Source organism: Neopelma chrysocephalum, unplaced genomic scaffold, assembly GCF_003984885.1.
Source record: "Neopelma chrysocephalum unplaced genomic scaffold, ASM398488v2 Primary Assembly neopelma1_96234, whole genome shotgun sequence".
In the NCBI taxonomy this organism is placed as follows: Eukaryota; Metazoa; Chordata; class Aves; order Passeriformes; family Pipridae; genus Neopelma; species Neopelma chrysocephalum.
In genome coordinates, this window is record NW_020924883.1 from 509,924 (window position 1) to 532,007 (window position 22,084).

A 22,084-nucleotide genomic window follows, 5' to 3' on the forward strand; every position below is an offset into this window, starting at 1 on the left:
ATCACCAAAACCCCCACAAACATCTGTATGTAATGTTTTGCTATGGCTTCCTCAACTTTCCTGAGAGCTTCTTAGTCTTGGGTTTAGATCTTCCAGGTAGCTCAGTGTTATAGTTTCAAACTTTTTCTAAGCAAATTTTCCACACCAAAGCATGGTTGGGCATGGGGAGAGCAAGACTCCACTAGGAGGAGATAGGTATCAAAGCTTCGTTGTTTTCAAGCTCGGATTCTAATGGCCCTCCTATTGAAAAGCCAATAGCTTTCTCTGCAGAGGTGAGACTGTTTCTTCTGCTCCCTAGGCAGTGGGGGAAGATCGAGTTTCCCTGTGTAACCTCAGCTGGGGTACCAGCTCAAAGGGAAGAGTCTAGGAGGGACAGGGGGATATCGCGCGAAGGGAGGCGACAGTTAAGGCTGCTGGCACTACTTGTTAGCCCGCTTTTGTTGTGCTGCTCGGCTCCTGAGGAGGAGTCCTCTGACTGCGCACCCCCGTAGGAGCAGGCCCTGTCCCTTGCCAGTCGCCACTCCCGCTGCTGAGAGGAGCCCGGGAGAGTCCCCACCGCTGCCGGCCGGGGGGTTCCCTTTGAGTGGAGCTATGTTCCACTCGTGAACCCCTGCACAGGGGGTAATTTTTCCTGCGTGAGGTGAGCCCTCGCCATGGACCGTTTGGAGCGAGGTACCCGCCCCAGCCCACGCCCTGCGCCGGTGCTGCACATCAGAGCATCCTCCTGCGGCGGCTGTCTCCTGTCTGTTTCCCTCCCCCGCTACCCAACGGGGCACTGACACAGCTCGCGGTCACCATTCTCATTGTTGCCTCCCGGAGCCCAACAGTGGTCCCTGCTGTTTGTGGTTAGAACAGCGCCGAAAGGCAAATATACTTAATTGTTTAAAAGTTTCAGTTACAGTGTTGTTGCTTGTTCTGTACTTGTTATATATGTTCCATAGTAAGGGACTGTTATTTCCTTTTCCACACTTTTTTTTTTCCTAAAGCTTCTTAATTTTCAAAGTTATAATAACTTGGAGGGAGGCGTTTGTTTCTTTTCCTCTTCTTACCTCAGGAAGGTTCCCATCCTCCTTGGCAAACATTTTGTCTTGTGTATCTGAGACACTCGGGAATCTTTAACATCTGCTAGATGGCTAGAGAGACCAAGAATGCCTGACTGGAGCAAAGCGTGAGCTATTTGGGAAATACCAGCTGTTACTGAATCACACAGAATCACAGCATGGTTTGGGTCAGAAGGGACCTTTGAAGACTATCTAGTCCAACCCCCCAAAATTGTTATCAGTGTTCCTCAGGTAGAGAACAAATTCTATATCCAACAAGACGTATTTTTGATTTCATTCAATGTCATTTTGCCATTGTTGAGTTCAACACAGTTAATTTTTATTATATTCCATGCGCAAAACCTGCGATATCCCTCTTTGTAGAAAAGCTGTTTAGACTATTCAGGTGAAGACTCTAGAGTGGTATGCAACTGAGTTTGATATAAAATAATTTTTGTATTTTTAATGTGAGATGTTGCTGTGGACGGCTAATTGGAGAACACCCAGGAGTACAGTACAGCTGGCCTGTTTATCAGGCTGGTTCACAGAGGGATGATGGAGAATGGTCTGTGCAAAAACACACCAAGATGAGCCCAACAGATGCCTTTGGTACAATCAATTTTCAATATGGAGACCACACTTACCATGCCAAGGTAATAGACACTGTATTTATATGTCCAACTTATTTTTATAATTTCAGCTTAAGGAAGACAAAAAGTGGTATTAGGTCAATATCAGAGTGATTGTCTTAAGAGGGCAGGGGACTCTGAAAGTAAGTCAGGTTAAAGTCTGTGTATGATATTTTTGCATTTGACTTCATGTTAACGTGATTAGGGATAGGCTGTCTTGTCTGTATTACTCACAGATGTATTTTTGTGCTATCCATTTTAGTGGTATTATGACACTTCTAATCCTTCACAGAATCTGCAGGACATTAATGCTGAGAACTTTGTAATGTGTGGCAGTTTCTTAGAGTATTTAAAATATGTTTGTTTAACCCATTATTATTCTTTCCAGTATATTAGACTCTCTTATGATAGCAATTCAGATCAGCTGTTGCACCTGATGGTTAAAGAATGGCAAATGGAGTTACCAAAGCTCGTGATCTCTGTTCATGGAGGCATTCAAAATTTCAAGCTTCCCTCAAAGGTCAAGAAGGTTTTCAGCAGAGGTTTGGTGAAGGCTGCTGAGGTTACAGGAGCATGGATAATTACAGAAGGCATCAACAGTGGTAGTGTAATTATTTTTCTTTGTTTCAGTCTGCCTTTGGTGTTTTTTCCCTGCATAAGACCATATACATTTAGGTCAAATACAGTGAAATCGTTTGAAAATTGGTGATATGGTAATACAAAATAAAACTGTTTTTTTTAAGGAAAAATGCATAATTCAAAGAGTGACATCATGTTCCTTTACTGCTGACAGGCATTTGAACATTTTTAATATTATTTTTTATTAAAACTCAGAGTATTCTACATGTAATAAGAAACACTGTATTTAACCAGAAGTTATTTGCAGTCAATTTATCTGCTTCATTAAAGTATTTAGGTTCTAAGGACTATAACTGGTCTTTTCAAGACAAAACTGTTTTCAAATCTAAATTTAACTTGTGTTTTATAATTAAGAAAATTTGAATTAGGATAATCCATTAATTAGCCATTAGTATCTGAAACTCCCTTTAGAGTACTTTCAAAAACTCAGGGGTCAGTAATCCAAGGAACTGAAAGAGTTTTACTTCTTTAGCTGGTGAGCTTACAGGAGAACTGTCCTGTGCATTTATGTAAGCAATGAAGTTTTATAGATGTTGAAAGCACCATTAGCAACATACAAGAATTTTACTAATTAGGAATATGTGCTGAGTTTGAAGAATTGGTGCATTATATGTGAGCCTTATGATTCCTGAAGTGTACATCAATAACACATGTTGGGTGGGATGTTTTTGTTAAAATATAACCATAGAATAAATTAAGTGATGGGAAAACCTTTCTTGGTGTCCTGGAGTAGGTCTCAGAATATAGAAGAAAAATGATGATTTCATTATCTGTTTAGGAGTGTCCAAGCGTGTTGGGGATGCACTGAAAGGCTGTGCCTCACCACACCTGAGAAAGATCTGCGCTATTGGGATTCCTCCATGGGGTGTCATTGAGAACCAGAGGGATCTCATTGGAAAAGATGTGAGTTGGATGGATTTTAATAATAAAAGCCTTCATATTCATGGGATCTTATAGCTTTCTCGCATGCTTGATTTTCTTTTTGATCCATTTCGCTGTACTGATACATTTTCTCAGTAACAGAGGCTTAGTAAAATCAGCCACTGATTTTACTCAGCTATTCATTCTGTGGCATGTTGAGGCACTGTATTTTGCTTTTCATGTGTAAATAGTTTTAAAATATTCCTCTTCTTACAGGAAATTGCCATTCCTTTTTCAAATTTTGTAATTAATTAGGCAACTCTCTTGTGGTTGCAGATTATGTATTTTTGTATTAAGATTCAGAATGAGCAATCAGATTGATGGTGTACACAAATACGCTATTAATATGTGTGATTTTTATACACAAACTGTAACTTTATGGGAGGGCCACTGTGAGGGCCCAATCTACTTAACTGTGTAAGAGCACTTGAGAGGTAAGGTGAAATCATTCCTGATAAATGTTAGCTCATATGTATTTAAAGGGAATACAACCAAGGAAACTATGCCATTGTTTTTCAGTTATTGCAAGGATTAGATTGTAATCCTTAGATTGTAATCTAAGTATTGCAAACCTAATCAGAAATGTTTTCTGTGCTATTAATTGTGATTTTGTTGCTTTTAAGAATGAAATGCTAAGAATGAAACGCAAAAAGCTTGATGGAGGATTTCAGACGATCACAGATTGATGAATACATACATGTGAGGCAACATACATGATGGTATTTTGTTTGTTTCCTTAAGGGTCTTTTTATTTTGGTTTTCCCAGGTAGTTTGCCTGTACCAGACTCTTGGTAACCCACTTAGCAAGCTGAGTACGCTCAACAGCATGCATTCTTATTTTCTAATGGCAGATGATGGCACAGTAGGCAAGTATGGTAGTGAGATGATGCTCAGGAGGAATTTGGAGAAGTACATATCACTTCAAAAAATACATATGAGTGAGTACTACTGTGGTCATCTTTGTGACTAAAAACATATCCTAAAAGTTGTGGAGGTACTTGACATTTCCTGTTACATGTTATACATCTTGATTTGCCATAGATTTCACTGAGGTCAAATGTTATTAATTGCATGTGTCTTGAACTCTGAATATCAAAAAATGAAAAGGACAGCATTTTTATATACATAAAGCATTATGCATTTGGATGAACTCACATATTGGTTTCTTAGTTGCAGAGACATCTAAATGACTCAGATTATTTAGTAAGTATTGAGCATTTGCTCACTTTGCAGTTTTCTGTGGTCTCTGTATCAGCACTAGATACTTTCCCAGCATTTTGCTAGGTGGAAAAGTTATTACATTCAACGGAATTCAAATCCTTTTTCCTCTGTTCACTACTTTTGTCCTCATCACTCTTCTCTATTGAAACCTGTGACGTCCTCAGGTACAGCAATAAAGACTGGTTGCAAAAGTAATACCTTTAGCCAATGTTTGACAGATTGCATAACTTCCACTGTTTGCTTATAGAGTAAACCAAGTTATGGTACAGAAATCATTAATTATTTATTACATAGACAAGTATTTCTTTTTAGGCACTAGGTTGTACAAATTGTTATATCACTTTTACCTAGTCATTTGAATCTCGAGGTATGTTAAAAAGGCATTAGCAGTTATGATGTTGAACCCTTGCTTCCTTTATGTGCTCACATTATTGAATTTACAAACGTAGAAACTAACTCAATTTTTAATATGTTCATATATAGAGCTTCTTACTCAGACTCTTATTTTTTTTCTTACTGTGAGTATTTACAAGTCAGGCTTTCTGTAGTATTTTCATTTCTATTGCATTGTATTTGAAATTTATTTCTGTTTTTAAAAAAACACACCCTGCTGCTGCAAAACTTGAGAGAGTCTCTGAAGAAATGCAAGATTACCTTTATGGGTATGTAGGTAACCGAATGGATATTGAACACATTTCAAACATCCTTGCATGAGACGTCTATCATAAAGGGCAGAGGGATGTTTGGAAGGATATTTTTAATTTCTAGTGCTAGGGCCACATACAGTTTATTCAGGAGTTTTCCGTGGTCTTTTTGATCTGGTTGCAGAAGTTCTGTGAAAGTCTTGAAAAGTGTATGTCAGCTTAGAGATGGTGAAGGCATGATTTCATCTTCATTGAACCATATATGAGATTCCTTCATGAGTATTTATTTCCCAGATGTTTTGATTTTTTTATGTGTGACTGAGACCTGTTTGTGACTGATTAGGTGTGTTTTGAAACAGGAATGAGCCAAGGTGTACCCATAGTTGGGTTGGTGATGGAAGGAGGCCCCAGTGTGATCCTAATGGTGTGGGAGTACGTGAGGGCCACCCCAGCTGTCCCTGTCGTAGTCTATGAGGGCACTGGCAGAGCTGCAGATATCCTGGCATTTACCCACAAACACACAGGTGATACAGGGTGAGTAGTGGCATAATGGTCCTCCTCCTTCATCTGTCATATTGGCAAGACCTGAAAACACCTATCTCAAAACCTCGTATATATTATGAGATAATTTGTAATGCTTCTAGGATGACCCCACTATGGCCTTTTGCCAGCTTTAACTTCTGTTGAGAGTGGAGTTTATTCCTTCTCTGTCTCAAACTAGTGCTGAAATAATTATTCTGCCAAATTTACTGGGGCTTTTTTGAAGACAGAAACCTGCATGTAGCTGTTTTGAGTTATTATAAAGTTTCTCACCTTTGTGAGAGACACTGTTGGATGACTCCAGAGTGTTTGCTTGTGTTTTGACTCTGTTGTTTCTCCTGCTATTAATACTCTGTATATGGGCTTGAATTTGGTTGCATAAAGCTTTTGAGACTAGAGCTGGGGTTAGTTGCTATAGGAACCTCAGACTGCAGCAGGAAGAGGACTAAGTTTCCTTGTCTTTTGCTTTGGTTTACTCAGTGGTAACCCAGATTTGTCACTCCTGTCTAGCTGTAACTGTGCCACTGCCAGTGCAGTTTCAGCTGCAGGTGCTATTGAACCTATCTTGGTGAAAATTTTTCATCCAAACTGGAAATAAATATATGTATTTGTAAAGGCAGTTAATATTATTTGTAAAAGTTTTCAAAGTCAGAGACCTTTTTAGATAAAAAAGTCAAATTTTAAAGAGGTGGTCTGGATTCCTTCTGATTTAAGCAAATAATTTAATAAATTTCGTGACCTAATTGTTTACTTATTGTCCTTTCTAAATATTATTTTGGAGAGGTAGTATTTGCCCCTAGTATGTTCTATTGAGAACTTTTTTCTTCACTTGCTTTTTTCCATATTTGCGATATTTAAAAAAAAAATCCTTCCATTTCAAAAGAAAGTGTGGGAAATGTTAATGGAAAGATAAATAAAGGGGAGAAAGATAGGAGAGATATGAAGTCTAACAAAAAAATAGTGAGCAATTTCATTTTATCTCTATATGATTATTGAAAGAAAGAAAAAGTTTGCTAAACTTCCACTGATTTTTAGCTCTATGTTCACAGACAATCCTTTCAAAATTGTTAACTTATTCATGTGTTACATTTCCAATAGTAAATATGTATGTCAGAACAAATACCCATGGGAATAATAATTTATGTTATGTGATGCCTTCGCTTTGTTGTGCTGAAAGAAGGCAGGATTAAGTAGAAAAAGAAGAGATTTCCTATATGTCTCTGCTTAGTATAAGTTTCATCTTTTCTGAAGTGACATTTGGGCAGGTAAGAAGTAGCTAAAATATAACTGTTCTTGCTTGTATGTCTCTTTTCCAGGGACCTGTGCCCTCAAGTGAAGAAAGAGGTCTTAGTGATGATTCAAAACACATTTGGTTTGGAACAGAAACAGTCCAGTCATCTATTTCACATTTTGATGGAATGCATGGAACACAGAGAGTCCGTGAGTGGGGCTCATGCCCTGAATTTACGATGTCTTAATTTGGTGTTACCCTTTTTGCTCCTTCTGTGGTGGGTTGGCGCAGACACAGGTGTAATATAAAGATAACACAAAGGTGTCTGTGCCAATTTCTATATTGAGTAGCTCTAGAGAGCCCATTTAGTTGACTTCTAAAGTTTCAGCGGTTGTTTATGAAATGACAGCCTTTCTGATTTTAGTAAAAGGCCATACATCTTTATTTTCACTGGAAAGATCAAGTAACTCCTAGTTTTTTGTTTCTTTAGTAGAGTCTTATTTATAATTTAGAAAGGTTTCCTTCCATTCTTCTACTTAAAACAGAATTTTGCTAGAAGTTGTAATGCAATGTACTCCTGTGATTTGCTGGTATGTTTAGCAGCTCAAGTGCTCATTTGCACGGAGAATCATAGAACCACAGAATGGTTTGGGTTGGAAGTGACCTTAAAGACCATGTAGTTTCACCACCCCTGCCATGGGCAAGGACACAAGATGAGGTTGTTGAAAGCCCCATCCAACCTGGCCTTGAGCACTTCTAGGGATGGGACATCCACAACTTCTCTGGGCAAGCTGTTCCAGTGCTTCCCTCCTCTCACAGTAAATAATTTCTTTCAAACATCTAATTTAAATCTACCCTCTTTAAGTTTAAAACTGTTACCCCTTGTCCTATCCCTACACTCCCTGATAAAGAATCCCTCCTCATCTTTCTTGTAGACCCCATTTAGAAAGTGGAAGCTAGCTACAAGGTCTCCCTTGAGATTTGTCTTCTCTAGGCTAAACAATCCCAAAGGAGAGGTGCTCTAGTCATCATCTTTGTGGCCCTCCTCTGGACATGCTTGAGTAGGTCCACATCCTTCTTATGTTGGGGACCCCAGAGCTGGACACAGAACTCCAGGTGGGATCTCACCAGAGCAGAGTAGAGGGGAAGAATCACAGAATCAGTTAGGCTGGAAAAGACCTCTGAGATCATCAAGTCCAACTTTTGACTGAACACCACCATATCAACTAGATCAAGTGTCACATCCAGTCTTGGTCTTTTCTTAAGCGCCTCCAGGGATGGTGACTCTACCACTTCCCTTGGCAGTAGATTCCTATGTTTATTCACCCTTTCTGTGAAGAATTTCCTCCTAATGTCCAACCTGAACTCCCCTGGCACAGCTTGAGACTGTGTCCCTTTGTCCTGTCACTAGTTGCTTGGCAGGAAGTGCCAGTTGACTACAACCTCCTTTCAGGTAGTTGTGTAGGCTGATAAGGTCACACATGAGCCTTCTCTTCTCTAGGCTAAACAACCCCAGCTGCCTCAGCTGCTTATCATAGGACTTACTCTACAGACCCTTCACCAGCTTCATTTTCCATGTCTGGACTCACTTCAGCATCTCAATGTCTTTCTTGAAGTGAGTGACCCAGAACTGGACACAGGACTTGAGGTGCAACCTCACCAGTGCTGATTATAGGGGGACAATCACTTTCCTAGTCCTGCTGGCCACACTATTTCTGATACATTTCAGGATGCCAAGTGGCCTTTTTGGCCACCTGGGCACATGCTGGCTCTTGTTCAGCCTGATGTCAGCCAGCACCTCCAGGTCCTTTTCAGTTGGGCCACTTTCCAACTACTCTACGCCCAACCTGTAGCACTGCATGGAGTTATTGTGGCCAAAGTGTAGAACCCAGCACTTGGTCTTATTGAACCTCAGGCCATTGGTCTCGATTCATTTATTCAACCTGTCCAGATCCCTCTTCAGAGCCTTTGTATCCTCTAGCAATTTGACACTCCCACCCAACTTGATGTTGTCCTCAAATTTACTAAAATTTTACTAAATTTTACTAAATTTACTAAAATTACTAAACTTACTAAATTTACTTACACTTGATCCTCTCATACAGATCATCAATAAAGATATTGGACAGAACTGGGCCAAATACTGCTGACCATGCTGCTTTTGAGTCAGTCTAGGATATGGTTGGCTTTCTAGGCTGCCAGTGCACATTACAGTTCTTGTTGATCCTTTTTCCCACCAACATACCTGTCTTTCTTTCCGGGGCTGCTCTCAATCCATTCTCTTCCCAGGCTATATTTGTTCTTGGGATTGCCTTGACCCAAGTACAGGTCCTTGCACTTGGCCTTGTTGAACTTCATGAGGTCTGCACACCTCTCAAGCCTGTCAAGGTCACTGTGGATGGTATCTCTTCCCTTTAGGGTATCAACACCACTCGACTTGGTGTCATCCACAAACTTGCTGTGTGCATTCAATCCCAGAGTCCATGTCCCCAGCAAACGCCTTAAATAATACTAACTCCAGTGCTGACCTTTGAGGGACACTTCTTGTCACTGGTCTGCACTTGGACACTAAGCCATTGACTGCAACTCTTCTGAGTGCCACCATCCAGCCAATTCCTTATCCACGGGGTGGTCCACCAATCAAATCCATGTTGGCCTAGTTTAGAGACAAGGATGTTGTGCAGTACATTATCAAATGCTTTGCACAAGTCCAAGTAGATGACATCAGTTGCTCTTGCCTTATCCATCGATGGTGTAACTCTGCAATAGAAGGCCATCAGATTTGTCAGGCATGATTTGCCCTTAATGAAGCCATGTGGGCTGTCACCAATCACCTCCTTATTTTCCATGTGCCTTAGCACAGTTTCCAGGAGGATCTGCCCCATGATCTTGCCAGGCAAGAGGCAAGAGCTGAGACTGACTGGTCTATGGTTTACCAAGTCTTTCTTTCCAGCCTTTTTAAAAATGGTAGTTATATTTCCCCTTTTCCAGTTACTGGGAAATTCACCAGTCTGCCACAACTTTTCAAATATGATGGAGTACCAAGTATTTATTGTAGGAGTAATGAGAATTGTAGCAAGGATCAGTAAAATGGAAACTACCCAATATATTTTCAGTATTTTTTGTTTTACTTTATTTGAGTGCCTGTTTTCTAGTTGAAAACTGAGTGGATATCAAACATGTTATGTTTCTATATTTCTCAGCTTTAAAGGCTAATCTAAAGGAAATAGCCTCATGGAGACTCATGCAGTACGTTGATTCCAGTTTGGTTGAGATGCCATTGCATTAAAAAACAAAATGGTGCATTTTCTGTCTGATACAAAGGAAAATTATGTCTGGGCCTTTGCCATTGTTTGTGTTGAAATGTGTATAATTTAATCTACCACAGCCCGTACCAAGAAGAAATAACTACAGACTTCTCTGCCTCACCTCAAATAGTATACTTCTGCAATTCTAACAGATAACCATATTTGATGCGGAGTCTGAAGATGAGCAGGACATTGATTTGGCAATTCTGACTGCACTCTTGAAAGGTATTGAAAAATATGACCTATTTTCATATGATATAGAGTCTCATTGACTTGCCTGTTCAAAGCAAAGAAGTAACATTAATGTGTGAAAACTGCTAGGTCCTTTACTTGTTTCCTAGGTACACATATGTCTACTTCAGATCAGCTAGATTTGGCATTGGCCTGGAACCAGCTAGATATCGCCAAGAAACACATACTCATTTATGGACAGCACTGGAAGGTACAATTACCTTTTATTTTTCACAGTGTCTTTACACTTTATTATGATGACTAATTTTCCATGATTTACATTTTTCAAGCTTTAATTAAGAAATAGTTTGATGATTGGAGTTAGTCTCCTGTAATCTACTGTGATTTCGGAGAGGCATTATCCTTAAAACTGTGGAGTATTCAACTGCAGAGCACATCAGATCTCTTCTGTTTCTCCAGAGAGGAGTTGACAATTATCTGTTGTCAGGGATATTTCATTTAAGCCCAAAATATTATTTTCTCCAAAGATGTAAGCTCTGAAGGAATGTTGCATCTATTTTCCTAGCTCTAGACAGAAATATAGAAATCACAGTGTAAATCACCAGGTTAAAAAAAGGTAAAATTAACTGTGGTAACATGTCATTATCTTAGATATTGTTTCTTAGGAATACCCACAATGAAGGCAAGCCATGATTTAGACCTACATTATCTGTGTGAAAGAACATAAAGTAGGAATTAAATCAGTCCCATAAATTGTGGTTTCCAAGTTTTCAGATGTAATCCAGTATTTAAGGATAACCTCCCTTAGTAATTTTTTTATGTACATAACATGATTTTTATATATGACAAGTATAAAACTCTATGTGCCTTAACGTGTTTTTCCCATTTTTATAGAAGTTAGTATTTTGCTCAAGAAATAATATCTGATGGTCCCAGAAGTACTTCCTAAGTTTTCCCTGCCAAGAATTACAAGGTTGACTTTTCCAGTCCCAAGTGTGTCTTCTTCTTTAAAATGTAAATTTTGGAAAATGTACAGTTGTATATACATATTTGAGTGGCCGTAGCTGGTTGTTTGCCACAACAAGAGACCTGAATTTTTTGTCACCAGCCCATATTTTCCTGTGGTGTGTTAAGCTGAAGGAGGACTATGCCTGAGACGTCTACAATTAAACATCCATGAATTCAATATTGGATATTAGGAAAAATTTGTTCCCCAAAGCAGTTATCAACCATTAGAACAGCCTACACAGGGTGTGGTTGAGTCACCATTCCTGGAACTATTTAAAAGACACGTACAGATGTGGCACTTCATGACATGGTTTAGGGGTGGACTCATCAGTGTTAGGTTTGCAGATTGACCTGATGATCTAAAGATCATCATACTAGGTGATTCAATGATTCTGTGTGTACAGGAAGTAAGGAGTAACATCTTCCTAGTCCCCACCTCTTTGACACAAAGGAGTTTAGACAACTATTGAATAGTTCAGCCTCTTTATTCCTGGCTCTTCCAAGGTGATTATCTGTTCAGTTTTTCCGTTTTTCTGACCATATTTTCTGCTCTTCTGTGTGCTTTTTTTCAGGTGTAAAAGTCATCTATTGAGACAGGCAGACCAGCACTGTACTCAGTTTTCTAATTTAGATATTTAGTGAACTGCTAATATTTTACAGATTGTTCTTTACTCATCTAAGGATAATTATCTAAGAAAAATTATCTAAGAATAAATCTAAGATAACTATCTAAGAATAATTATCTAAGGATAAATCCTCATAGGTTGTATGCTTTTTTTACTGGTTTCTAACTTATATTCATACCTTCAGAAGGTAGGTCCACTAGAATTTTAACCTTGCTTCCACTTACTCTACTGTATTTACCCATTTTCTACTGTCTTCCATGATGCTGTTACAGGAGCTGAATTCAACTGTACTTCAGTTCTCTGGAAACTCTTAGGTGAATACAGTTTGCTACCAATCTATGGGTGACTTCTATAGTCTTTTCTACTGACACTTCAATTGGACACAGTTCCTCAGATTTCTCTGCCATAAAGAAAAGCTTCAAGTATAGGACTTTCCCAAACTGTTCTGTAGTGAGCAGTGAGGCAATGAATTAGTTTACTGTGTCTGCAATAACCTTATCTCCTTGAGTGTTTCTTTTATACCCTGATTATCCTCTGACCTTACAGATCCACTGGCAGGACCCCTACTCCCACTCTTCTGCTTCCGATATGTTTGAAAAAAATCTGTGTACCTATTTATATCTACTTCAGTACAATTGTTCAGCGGCATTTGAAATGAAAAGCCACTGTCAAATGATGACTATATTCTCCACTTTCAGTAAGACATAAAGATCTCATAATAAATAAGCCTCAGATCTTTTGCTTCTCCAAGCCAAAATTAAAATGACGTATACTCCTGAAAGTTTTTTTTTTGACTGAGCAGAAAAAAATAATCTTAAATAACAACTACTTTCTTCTTGCACTGAGAAAAAAAAAGTATAAACACAGTATTTAAGTTTGCCTTTAAATTAGTTGCTTTCTAATTAAAGAGGTGTAACCCTCTGACTGTCAGGAACTGCCAGACCTGCAATTGTCAGAGACTACAGCTTCTACAGGGTTATTTTGATTGTGTGTTCAAATTTTGAATTATGTTTTTAAGCAGCAATTTTTAGGTGATTGTGGAGTCTTAGTATATTTCTGTCTATGTAAGTGTTTCAAGGAAACATGCACAATTAGGCACAGATTGTGGCCATTTCTTTTAGAACTCTGGTCCTAGAAGTTCAGAAGGTAAAGACTGTAACGAGCTGTAATTATGTTTCTGCTTAAATGTCGAGTCAATCTCAAATGGACTTCACACCAAAGAATGTCATTCTAGTAGTTACCAAATAGCTGTCTAAACCTTTTCAGACACACTGCCAGCTCAGGGAATGACTCCTTAAAGAAATTTAATACAAGAATGGTCAGTCACTCTGAGATATTTCTGGAAGAAACACTAATAATTAAGGATCAGTGCATAAGTATTCTTTTTACATGTGAAAATTCTGTCATATTTATTGGTCATCTTTTGACATAATTTCTGTCAGACGTCAATACGTACGTGGAATGGACTAACTTCAGGCTAGCAGCAACTCCTACCCCAGTGCCAGCCTCCTCATTCTGCTCACCCCACTGCATTTCCTGTGCGTGTGTGTTCTGTAGAAAAACTTTCTATGAATTTATATGAACCTCATATGTCTAACTCCTTTGCTATTTTGCATGTAGAAACCCTGCTGAGCTCTGCGCAAGTGCCATGTAGAGTACTTTCACTGTTTGGACACTATTGTAGGTAGATTTCTGCTTCATGGTTTCTTCAAGAGAATTTATTCTAATACGTGTTCTCTCTTATTTGAAAAAAGTCTGCTTTAAAGAAATTTCAGTTCTGTAGAGAGGTTTTGAAATAGAGTACCTTGAAATATCTTTTGTCATATGTCAAAAGAAAGGCTTCCCTCCACCCACTGCATTATCCTACATTGGCTTTTGAAGCGAATTAGAGAGTAGAGAATGTATTGTCAGAGCCCAGTTGTAAAGTTACATTCGTGGAAGTCTCTACAGATGTTGAGTTTATGGTAACTCAGTTTTGCTTCTCCTCTTTGTTGGACTTTTTTACACAGATGCTTCCTCCAGCATATTTTTCTTTTGTACTCTGCACTTTAAAGAAACATAGTCATTTTGGTAAAGAGATTATTAGCTGTTCAGGAATGTTTTATTTATTTCCAAATGTAATTTTCTACGTTTTTCCTCCAACTCTGTCCATTTGGAGGTTGGTGCCTTGGAACAGGCAATGCTGGATGCTTTAGTGATGGACCGTGTGGATTTTGTGAAGCTGTTAATAGAGCATGGAGTGAACATGCACCGTTTTCTTACCGTATCTCGTTTAGAAGAACTCTACAATACGGTGAGTATTTGAAATTCCAGTGTACAACTGGAAATTAATGGGTTTTGCTAATTTTTGATTGTAATGTGGGATTTTTGGGTTGATGTACCAGCTAGTTATTTTTGATTCACTGTCTTAAACCAGACTGAGTATTCACAGGAAGCTCATGAGAAATATGTTCAGATTTAAATCCGGTATTTGATACATGCTTGTCTTGCTGAAAATGCTATGGTGTTTAGACCAAAGCTGTATCAGCTTCTTTCTAGAATATGTCATGATTTAAGATAGTAGAGGTGTTGCAGATTAGTGTTGAAATATTTTTGAGGAGACTTGTGTGTAGATGTTAAATGGGGAGAGCTTCAATTGCAGTAGCTTATTCTGAAGATTTTTTAGCTGCTTTCTTTTACTGTATTGATTTTCTAATGTAGAGTGGCATGTTTGTTTACTGTTTTTTCTTTTCACACCACAGAAACAAGGACCATCAAATCTACTTTTATATCACCTACTTCGAGATGTGAAACAGGTAATAGACATAGGAAAGGCTGGGGAGCAAAAATGGTAGCTTAGAACTTCAGTGTCCACTAGCACACTGCTATTAGATAATACAGGGAAATTTTAGGAATGGAAGTGATGGGTTCATTATTATGGTCCTATATCTGCTAAATGGTTTTGTCTTAATCCCACTGATCCCCTAAGAAATTAACTAGCACACTTCTACTGAGGCTCCCAAGGATCCTGTACTTTAATTTCAAAGCCAAGCAGTTCGTGTAGATCAGACTCTCTTTCTCAAATTACTAATGTGATATTATGAAGTGATTGTACAAAAGACTTAGTGAATTAGTGCAATAATTACTGTCATTGTTTCAGGGTTTTCCTTTTTTCCCCCAGGCTAAAATATTCTTTCCTTATTGAGCAATAACAAACAGATACTGTGACAAGCTATAATGTTATTTTAGAGTGTTGCTTTGCCTAGGAGAACAGAGGGTGGCAGTGGATGACTACTGCATGTAGCACTGGCTCCATTAGTAATTTAGTGTCAGCCTTGTTATTTGGGTACATCATTCATTTATTTCATGTTTCTGTTATCTGTTGTACCCTTCCTTAGCCAGGAAGGGATGAGCTGTTATTTAGGCATCTGGACTTCACTGCAGGGGATTCCTAGATCCAAAAGTAGATTAATTGACTAGTTCCTTCCAGGGTATGAATGCTAAGAAAAAATCCTAATCTTTGCAGAGTTCTGTTGTATTTGTGGTGTGATTTTGTTATTGTGGGTGATTTTCATGTCAATCTCTTTTATGGTTCTTTAGATAGATGTATGGTATTCTGGTCTCCATAACAGACTATTTTGTGTATTTTCCCTTATTGATGAACATATTCAAGGTCTGATTTATGTGAAAGATCTGGAAGAGTTCAGTGTTGAAAAAACATCTAACTTATCCAAGCTGAAAAATCTGTCTCCCTCACTGATACTGAAGTAATTGATATGACCTCTCTCCTAAAATCCATGCTCTGTATGTATCTCAGGACACTTTGGGAAAACTCAGTGTGATCTGAAGAGAAACTTTTGGCACTTGATATATGTTAATGGAATTTATGTAAAAATTATCTGCACAATATCAAAACTTTCTATGCCATTTTGTAAGCTAAACTTACTTGGGATCTGCACTCAGGGCTAAATGCTGTAAACCCTTTTTCACTGGAGCTTCTGTTAGTATGCGTAAGTGCTCTGTTAATGGGTCATGCAGTTGTAGTCTACTATAGTGACACAGTAGGTGGGACAGTCATCAGAGTGATGTGATCATGGATTTCAGAATATTTTCTCCATTAGGGTCACCACCTTTGATGCTGCTTCATTTGAATGGAGATACATTACAGTCTGCTCGGATATCGTAAAATGTGGGGCTTAGTGCAGAGAAGTATCTACAAGTATAGGTAGTCAGAAATATTTGCCTAACTAACTCTCAATGACAGAACTGACAAGTTCCATTCTGTGAGATGTGCTTTTGCCCCAGAGTGTTCAACATGCTGAAGCCTTCTGCTACTCAGGGCTGGGTGGCCTTAGCTGACTGTACGGAGGCTTGCTATTGAAGTCTATTGTAAAAAACCTCAGTCCAGAAGAAAGACTTTTCACAGTCTGAAAGGCATATACTGCTAGGAATACATAATGTCTCAGATCCTATTTATGTACAGGCCCATTTTTCACTTTAAAGACTTGCACTTTAAGGTTTTACCAGTAATTTTTACATCTGTGTGGAAAATAATCTATTCTTCAGAGAATTTGTCACAAACCAAAGGGTGTGAAGGTACTTTAAGCAGAAGTGGTGAGAGACTCAGAAGGTAGAGCTAATGCACATACAGTTTCTGTCCTAGTTGACAAGACAGTCTTGAGCCTCTACAAGGCATTTCCAGTCTCCAGGAACTATCTGCATCATTAAATACATGCTTCAGGTACTTCTTGATTTTTAGTTAATGAATGAGCTTAATGACCAAATCACACCATGCTAGTTTTCTCTTGTTATGAGAAGAAGATTTTTATCTGTCTGATGTTCATGATTGTCCTGAAGAACAACTACCCTCACCGTTGAATGAAGCTGGTCTTGGGATCATGCATTATATGTCCCTATGCAACGTGTGTGCAGTGAACTGTAAACATCACATTTTTCAGCCTGAAAATGGGATGCGCCTGTGTTCTCTTTCCAGGAGAGTTCCATATGCCTAATGAATGTATACAGTTTCCTGAGAGCAGGAGCTCTCAGTTGCACATTTTTCCAGACTACCTCTTAGTAGGGCTCTGACATGGCTGAGTGTGGTATATAATAGCATCGTGAAAAGTTTGTGACATTTGGTGTTTCAGAATACCCTTCCTTTGGATTACAAGATATCACTGATTGATATTGGACTGGTAATAGAGTACCTCCTTGGTGAAGCTTATCGGAGCAGCTACACAAGGAAGCATTTCCGAATTCACTACAATGATCTCTACAGAAAACATAAGGTAATTTCTTCGAAGTTATTACCACTGGTCTCCAAGAAAAGCCAAAATGTGACACCTGAAAATAGCTCAGGTTGTCATTGTGGTTTGCCTGAAGAGCATCAGTTAAATGTATGCCAGGCTTGTCTGTTTTATGAATCTCTTTGCCAGCTGTGGGGAGGTTGCAAATAAAACAGACAAATTCCCAAGAGTACCAGTTGTTAAATTAACTATTAATTCAGTAAATTTACCTTTGTGTCCAGTAGTTGGATTGTGTTCTTTGTCTGTCATCCATTAATAAAGATCAACAAGACTGTGCCAACCATCATTTTCCCTTTTCTGAAGCAGTTGCATGTTTCTGTTCTTGCAACTTGAACCACATCACAGAAATACTGAATTCCACATGCATTGAACTAGACTTAGGGCATGTCATCATTTTCCCTGTTGACTTCCCAAAACCAGTAACTTAAAAGCAGCCAGAACTTCTCAATAAATTAGCTGAATATCATTGCCAACTTCACTGCATAAAAATTCTGCCCAGTTTTTACAGTAGGACTGGACTTTGATTGAAGTAGTTCCACATGTTAAAAAACAAACAACAAAACCCTATCATCCCCATGAACTGCTTTCATGACTAAGAGAAGAATCTCAGGAGGATCAGGGAAAATGAAAAGAAATAATGAAGACTGTTACTTGTAGTGAAACAGAGAAACAGAGAAAAAGTTTCCTGTATGTCACTGGTTTAATACAATGCTTAAAAAAAGATATATGAGCAGTTGTAACACTTTTCACTGTTTTTTGATGAAATATAACCTTAACAGGAATGGATGAAACTTTATAATCATATAACTAAGTACTACAGGAAAGAGCATTAGTGATTCAGCTCGTAACATTCTTCCCTCTGCGTCAACACTGAACAAAATTTATAGGGATGCTAGATGTTCAAAGGAAACAAACAGCAAAAAATTCAGAGACTTCTGTTTTCCAAAGGACTTACGGCACTTTATAAAAAAGATTGGCATTCAGAAGGGCTTCCAGTTGGATTATTCCAGTCTGGTAAAAACCCTGTTGTTGTTTTAATTGATGGATGCTATTTGGAAAATCAATATTTTGAATTCAGAGTTTCAGAAAAAAATATATTTTTTTAACTAAGATGTGAAACAGGCTATTTTTTCCTTTATAGTATAAGCTCCAATGGTAGTTATGGTGATTATTGACTCACTAGTTTTTGAATGACATCAGTTTTCTACATGCAGGATTGCAGTCAGAAAGTACAAGCAAATATCTACAGGCACAAAATCATATCTAATTTGCATTTCTTTCCTTGTGTTTTGTGGTATGCCTTCGGATCTAGAGAGTGCTCTCCAGCTTTTCTCAGAGCCTGTCCCATTCCTTTCATCAGAGTAATCAGATGAATAGTGGAATGGGATCTACTGAAAGTACTTTGCATTCTCAGTTCTTCAGAACAGCACAGCCTTACAAATACAAGGTAATGTAATTGCTTACTTTAGACTTGGGGATCTTGGAGTCACAGGGTTTAGAGAATGCCCAACACTCTGGAAAAGGAAGCTATAAAAGGCATGGATACAGAGCAAGGAGTATTTTTCCTTCACTAGTATTACCAGCTTCTTAGCATTGGTAATCTGAACATGATCGCAGCTTGTGGTTTATAACTTAAATATGTATAGCTCTCAAACAATTGCAATTGTTTGCAATATCAAATACTTGCAATTCAGATTTGTGTGCAGTTTATTCTTATGAATCTGAACCTCAATCATTTGTTGGGATTTTCCTTTTTTTTTTTTTTTTAACAAATTTACAGGAAAGATCCAGTGCTTTCCATAAGTGTAAGAAGAAATTAAAAGAGGATATAAACTATGCAGAGAATTGTGAGTCAACTGGCTTTATCTACCCCTATAATGACCTCCTGGTTTGGGCAGTATTAATGAAAAGACAGAAGATGGCAATGTTCTTCTGGCAGCATGGAGAAGAAGCCATGGTCAAAGCTGTTGTAGCTTGTAAACTCTACAGGGCAATGGCACATGAAGCTAAACAGAGCAACATGGTGGATGATACTTCAGAAGAACTCAAGAAGTATTCAAAGTACGAGTTCTCCCTTCAGTTAATAAAGTTCTGCAGTGGTTGGAATGGTTAGATATTTTCCTAATCCACTAAGAGTTTATAGGGTTAGTGATGCCATGGACTATGGAGTATAAAACAAATTTATCGGTATTATATAATGGATCTATGTATTGGTGTGCAATCTGGTTGAGAGTTAAAGAAAAGCTATTTGTATATTCCCTAGATGCTTATTTGAAAATTAAAATATAGGTGAGTAATGCATGGGTCTCTGTCTGCTAAATGATCAAGTGAAAGTTTGAAATTTCCCTTACAGCTTCCCTTACAGTTCAATTTGTTAAGAAGCCATATGGCACACAGGTGTTGGACTTTTCAAATCTGTAACAAGTAGTAATGAACGAACTAAAATCAGTGCTAAAATCCTGCTCTGTGTAAGACTAAATGAAAAATGTGTCCTGAAGTAATTGAGTGAATAAAAGGAAAGTAGGCAAAGAATTTTCTTCAGGTTTGCAATTTTCAGTTAGTGTTTTCTGATAGTTTTTCTTGTTAGTAATATATTTTGTGCTTTGTCGACTTCATGCCTAAGATTCAGGTACAATAAAAATGTACTGCTGTCTTTTGTATGCAGCTCCAAAGCTTAATTTGAAGGAATTGTAATTTCCTTGGAGAGTGTTGCCTCCATGTTTTAAAACCTGTGTAATAGAAGAGACTTTTGCAACTGCCTGCAATGCTTGCCCACAGTGGTGATGAGTCTGTTGAAGGATATACACAGAACTTCGTAGGGTCCATTTTGATCACTGAGAGAGCTTAAGAACAAAACAAATAAAAAAATAGAAAACAGGATGACTCTAAACATTGTGATCAGGAATAAATAGTTAAGTTTACTCCCTAAAATGCTTTTCACTAGTTATATTGTTAAAGCAATGAGAAAAATGGGAGAAGGCATGCTTACTCAGATTTCTAGCTGAACTTTAGTTATGAGAGTATTCACAACAACCTCTTTGCAGCAATGATTCTGAGTTTGGATAGATCCCTGTTATACTGACTGTTAATTCTTTTCTGCTTTAGGGAATTTGGGCAGCTTGCCTTAGATGTACTGGACAAAGCATTCAAACAAAATGAGCAGATGGCCATGAAATTGCTGACCTATGAACTGAAAAACTGGAGCAACTCAACTTGTTTAAAACTAGCGGTTTCTGTAGGCCTGCGGCCTTTTGTATCCCATACATGCACACAGATGCTGCTGACTGATATGTGGATGGGACGCTTGAAGATGCGGAAGAACTCCTGGTTTAAGGTAACGCAACTCTAGCTTTTTCTGAGTATTTAGAAGCTCTTTAGATGCTTTATGCTTGTTTTGGTGATTATGAACATGGCTAATGCAGCTTCGGAGAGTTGTGCTTAAGCACGTATTGGAATGTGCACATATGGGAAACAAAAGAAAGGCAGGGAGGGGAAACTACTTGCTTCTTGTTTATTTCTTTGCAAAAGCACCTGTGGGATGACATTAGGAGGGAGGATGTATTTTCCTATTCCTATTATGTTCCCATTCTCTCAGCACCCTTCAGTCCCCCCTCACCTGCTCTTGCTTCTGCACATTGCTTGTTCCCTGGCAGAGCTGCTGATGGGAGTAATGCTCTCTGAACATAGGAAGCAGTATTGTAAGCATCCCCAGATACCATGGCACTCTTGAAAGCCACAAAACAGACAAGAACAATACACTCCTTCAGAGGCTGTCAGAGTGCGATACAGAGATTCCCAGCACCAGTGGCTTCCTCCCAGACCACTGGAATTGCGCTGGGTTCGTGCTGACACTATACATGGCTGACTGTGGCTTCACGTCTATAGAGCAATTAATTTCTGCTGAAATAATTTCCTAAATCTTGTGTTTCCCTTTTAGGTCATTATGAGTATTCTCCTGCCTCCTGCCATCTTGATGCTAGAGTTTAAAAGCAAGGCAGAAATGTCTCATGTTCCTCAATCTCAAGACTTCCACCAGTTCACGTGGTATCATGGGGATCAGAGCCCAATCAGCTCTAAAGATACTTTGTCTCTGGTTAGTCTGTGATGATCATAATTTGAGTGTCAGAGTTTGTTTGTTTACCACAGTATAATTCTAAGGAGGGAAAAGATGGTCATCAGCTGGAAGTGCTGGAACCCAATTCTCATGATGTAGGCATTAGATCCCTGATTTGGATGTGGACTGATGTGAACTTGGGCAAGTTGCTTCATCTGTCCTGGATGACACTTCTATACTGGTCATAATGAGAAAATCCTTCCCAACCTCACACAAGTATATTGAGATTATACTTATCTGTCAGTTGCAGGTCTTTTAGGGCACAAACTATTCGAGCTGCAGATAAATACCTATGTAATCTTGGGTACCAATGTGATCTTGTATACCAAATAGTCTAAGAAAGATTTCATGTCATACGCAAAATCACAACTATAAAACTCAATTCAGGTTGCCCAGGTGGGCAGGGAAACAGCAGAACTGTGACAGTCCAGGCCCCATCCTTTCCAACTCACTCCTCCTTCCCATTCTGCCTGATCAGTGGCCAACGCTCTGCATCTCAGCCTCAGCCTCTCCCCTCCTCCATGACCATCCTTCCCTCTTACTCTCTCCTTGTAGTTTTGTTTCCTGAATTACGTCGTAGCCCTTCCAGAGGTCTAGCCCCCTGCTATGTCTGCAGCTTGTTTTAGGGCTTCAGCAGCAATCAGATATTTGAACTTTCGGAGGTGTACTCAAACAAATTTGTTTTG

At 38.7% G+C, this 22,084-nt stretch overlaps 1 protein-coding gene across 2 annotated transcripts in view; it reads left to right on the forward strand.

Moving 5' to 3' along the window:
* Positions 1–1,528: 1,528 nt before the first annotated feature.
* TRPM6 (transient receptor potential cation channel subfamily M member 6) overlaps positions 1,529–22,084 on the forward strand; it is a 62,126-nt gene continuing 41,570 nt past the window's right edge. Inside the window, exons 1-15 of one of the 2 annotated variants that reach the window (XM_027708419.1) lie at positions 1,529–1,693; positions 2,058–2,271; positions 3,087–3,211; positions 3,996–4,167; positions 5,454–5,628; positions 6,951–7,074; positions 10,326–10,398; positions 10,515–10,615; positions 14,158–14,292; positions 14,741–14,794; positions 17,126–17,266; positions 18,645–18,731; positions 19,065–19,345; positions 20,390–20,618; positions 21,222–21,377. In XM_027708419.1, the coding sequence (XP_027564220.1) occupies positions 1,628–1,693; positions 2,058–2,271; positions 3,087–3,211; positions 3,996–4,167; positions 5,454–5,628; positions 6,951–7,074; positions 10,326–10,398; positions 10,515–10,615; positions 14,158–14,292; positions 14,741–14,794; positions 17,126–17,266; positions 18,645–18,731; positions 19,065–19,345; positions 20,390–20,618; positions 21,222–21,377 (2,133 nt within the window). In that variant the 5' untranslated portion in view covers positions 1,529–1,627. Of the gene's footprint in view, positions 1,694–2,057; positions 2,272–3,086; positions 3,212–3,995; positions 4,168–5,453; positions 5,629–6,950; positions 7,075–10,325; positions 10,399–10,514; positions 10,616–14,157; positions 14,293–14,740; positions 14,795–17,125; positions 17,267–18,596; positions 18,732–19,064; positions 19,346–20,389; positions 20,619–21,221; positions 21,378–22,084 lie in introns of both variants that reach the window. The other variant, XM_027708420.1, reaches the window with a different exon arrangement.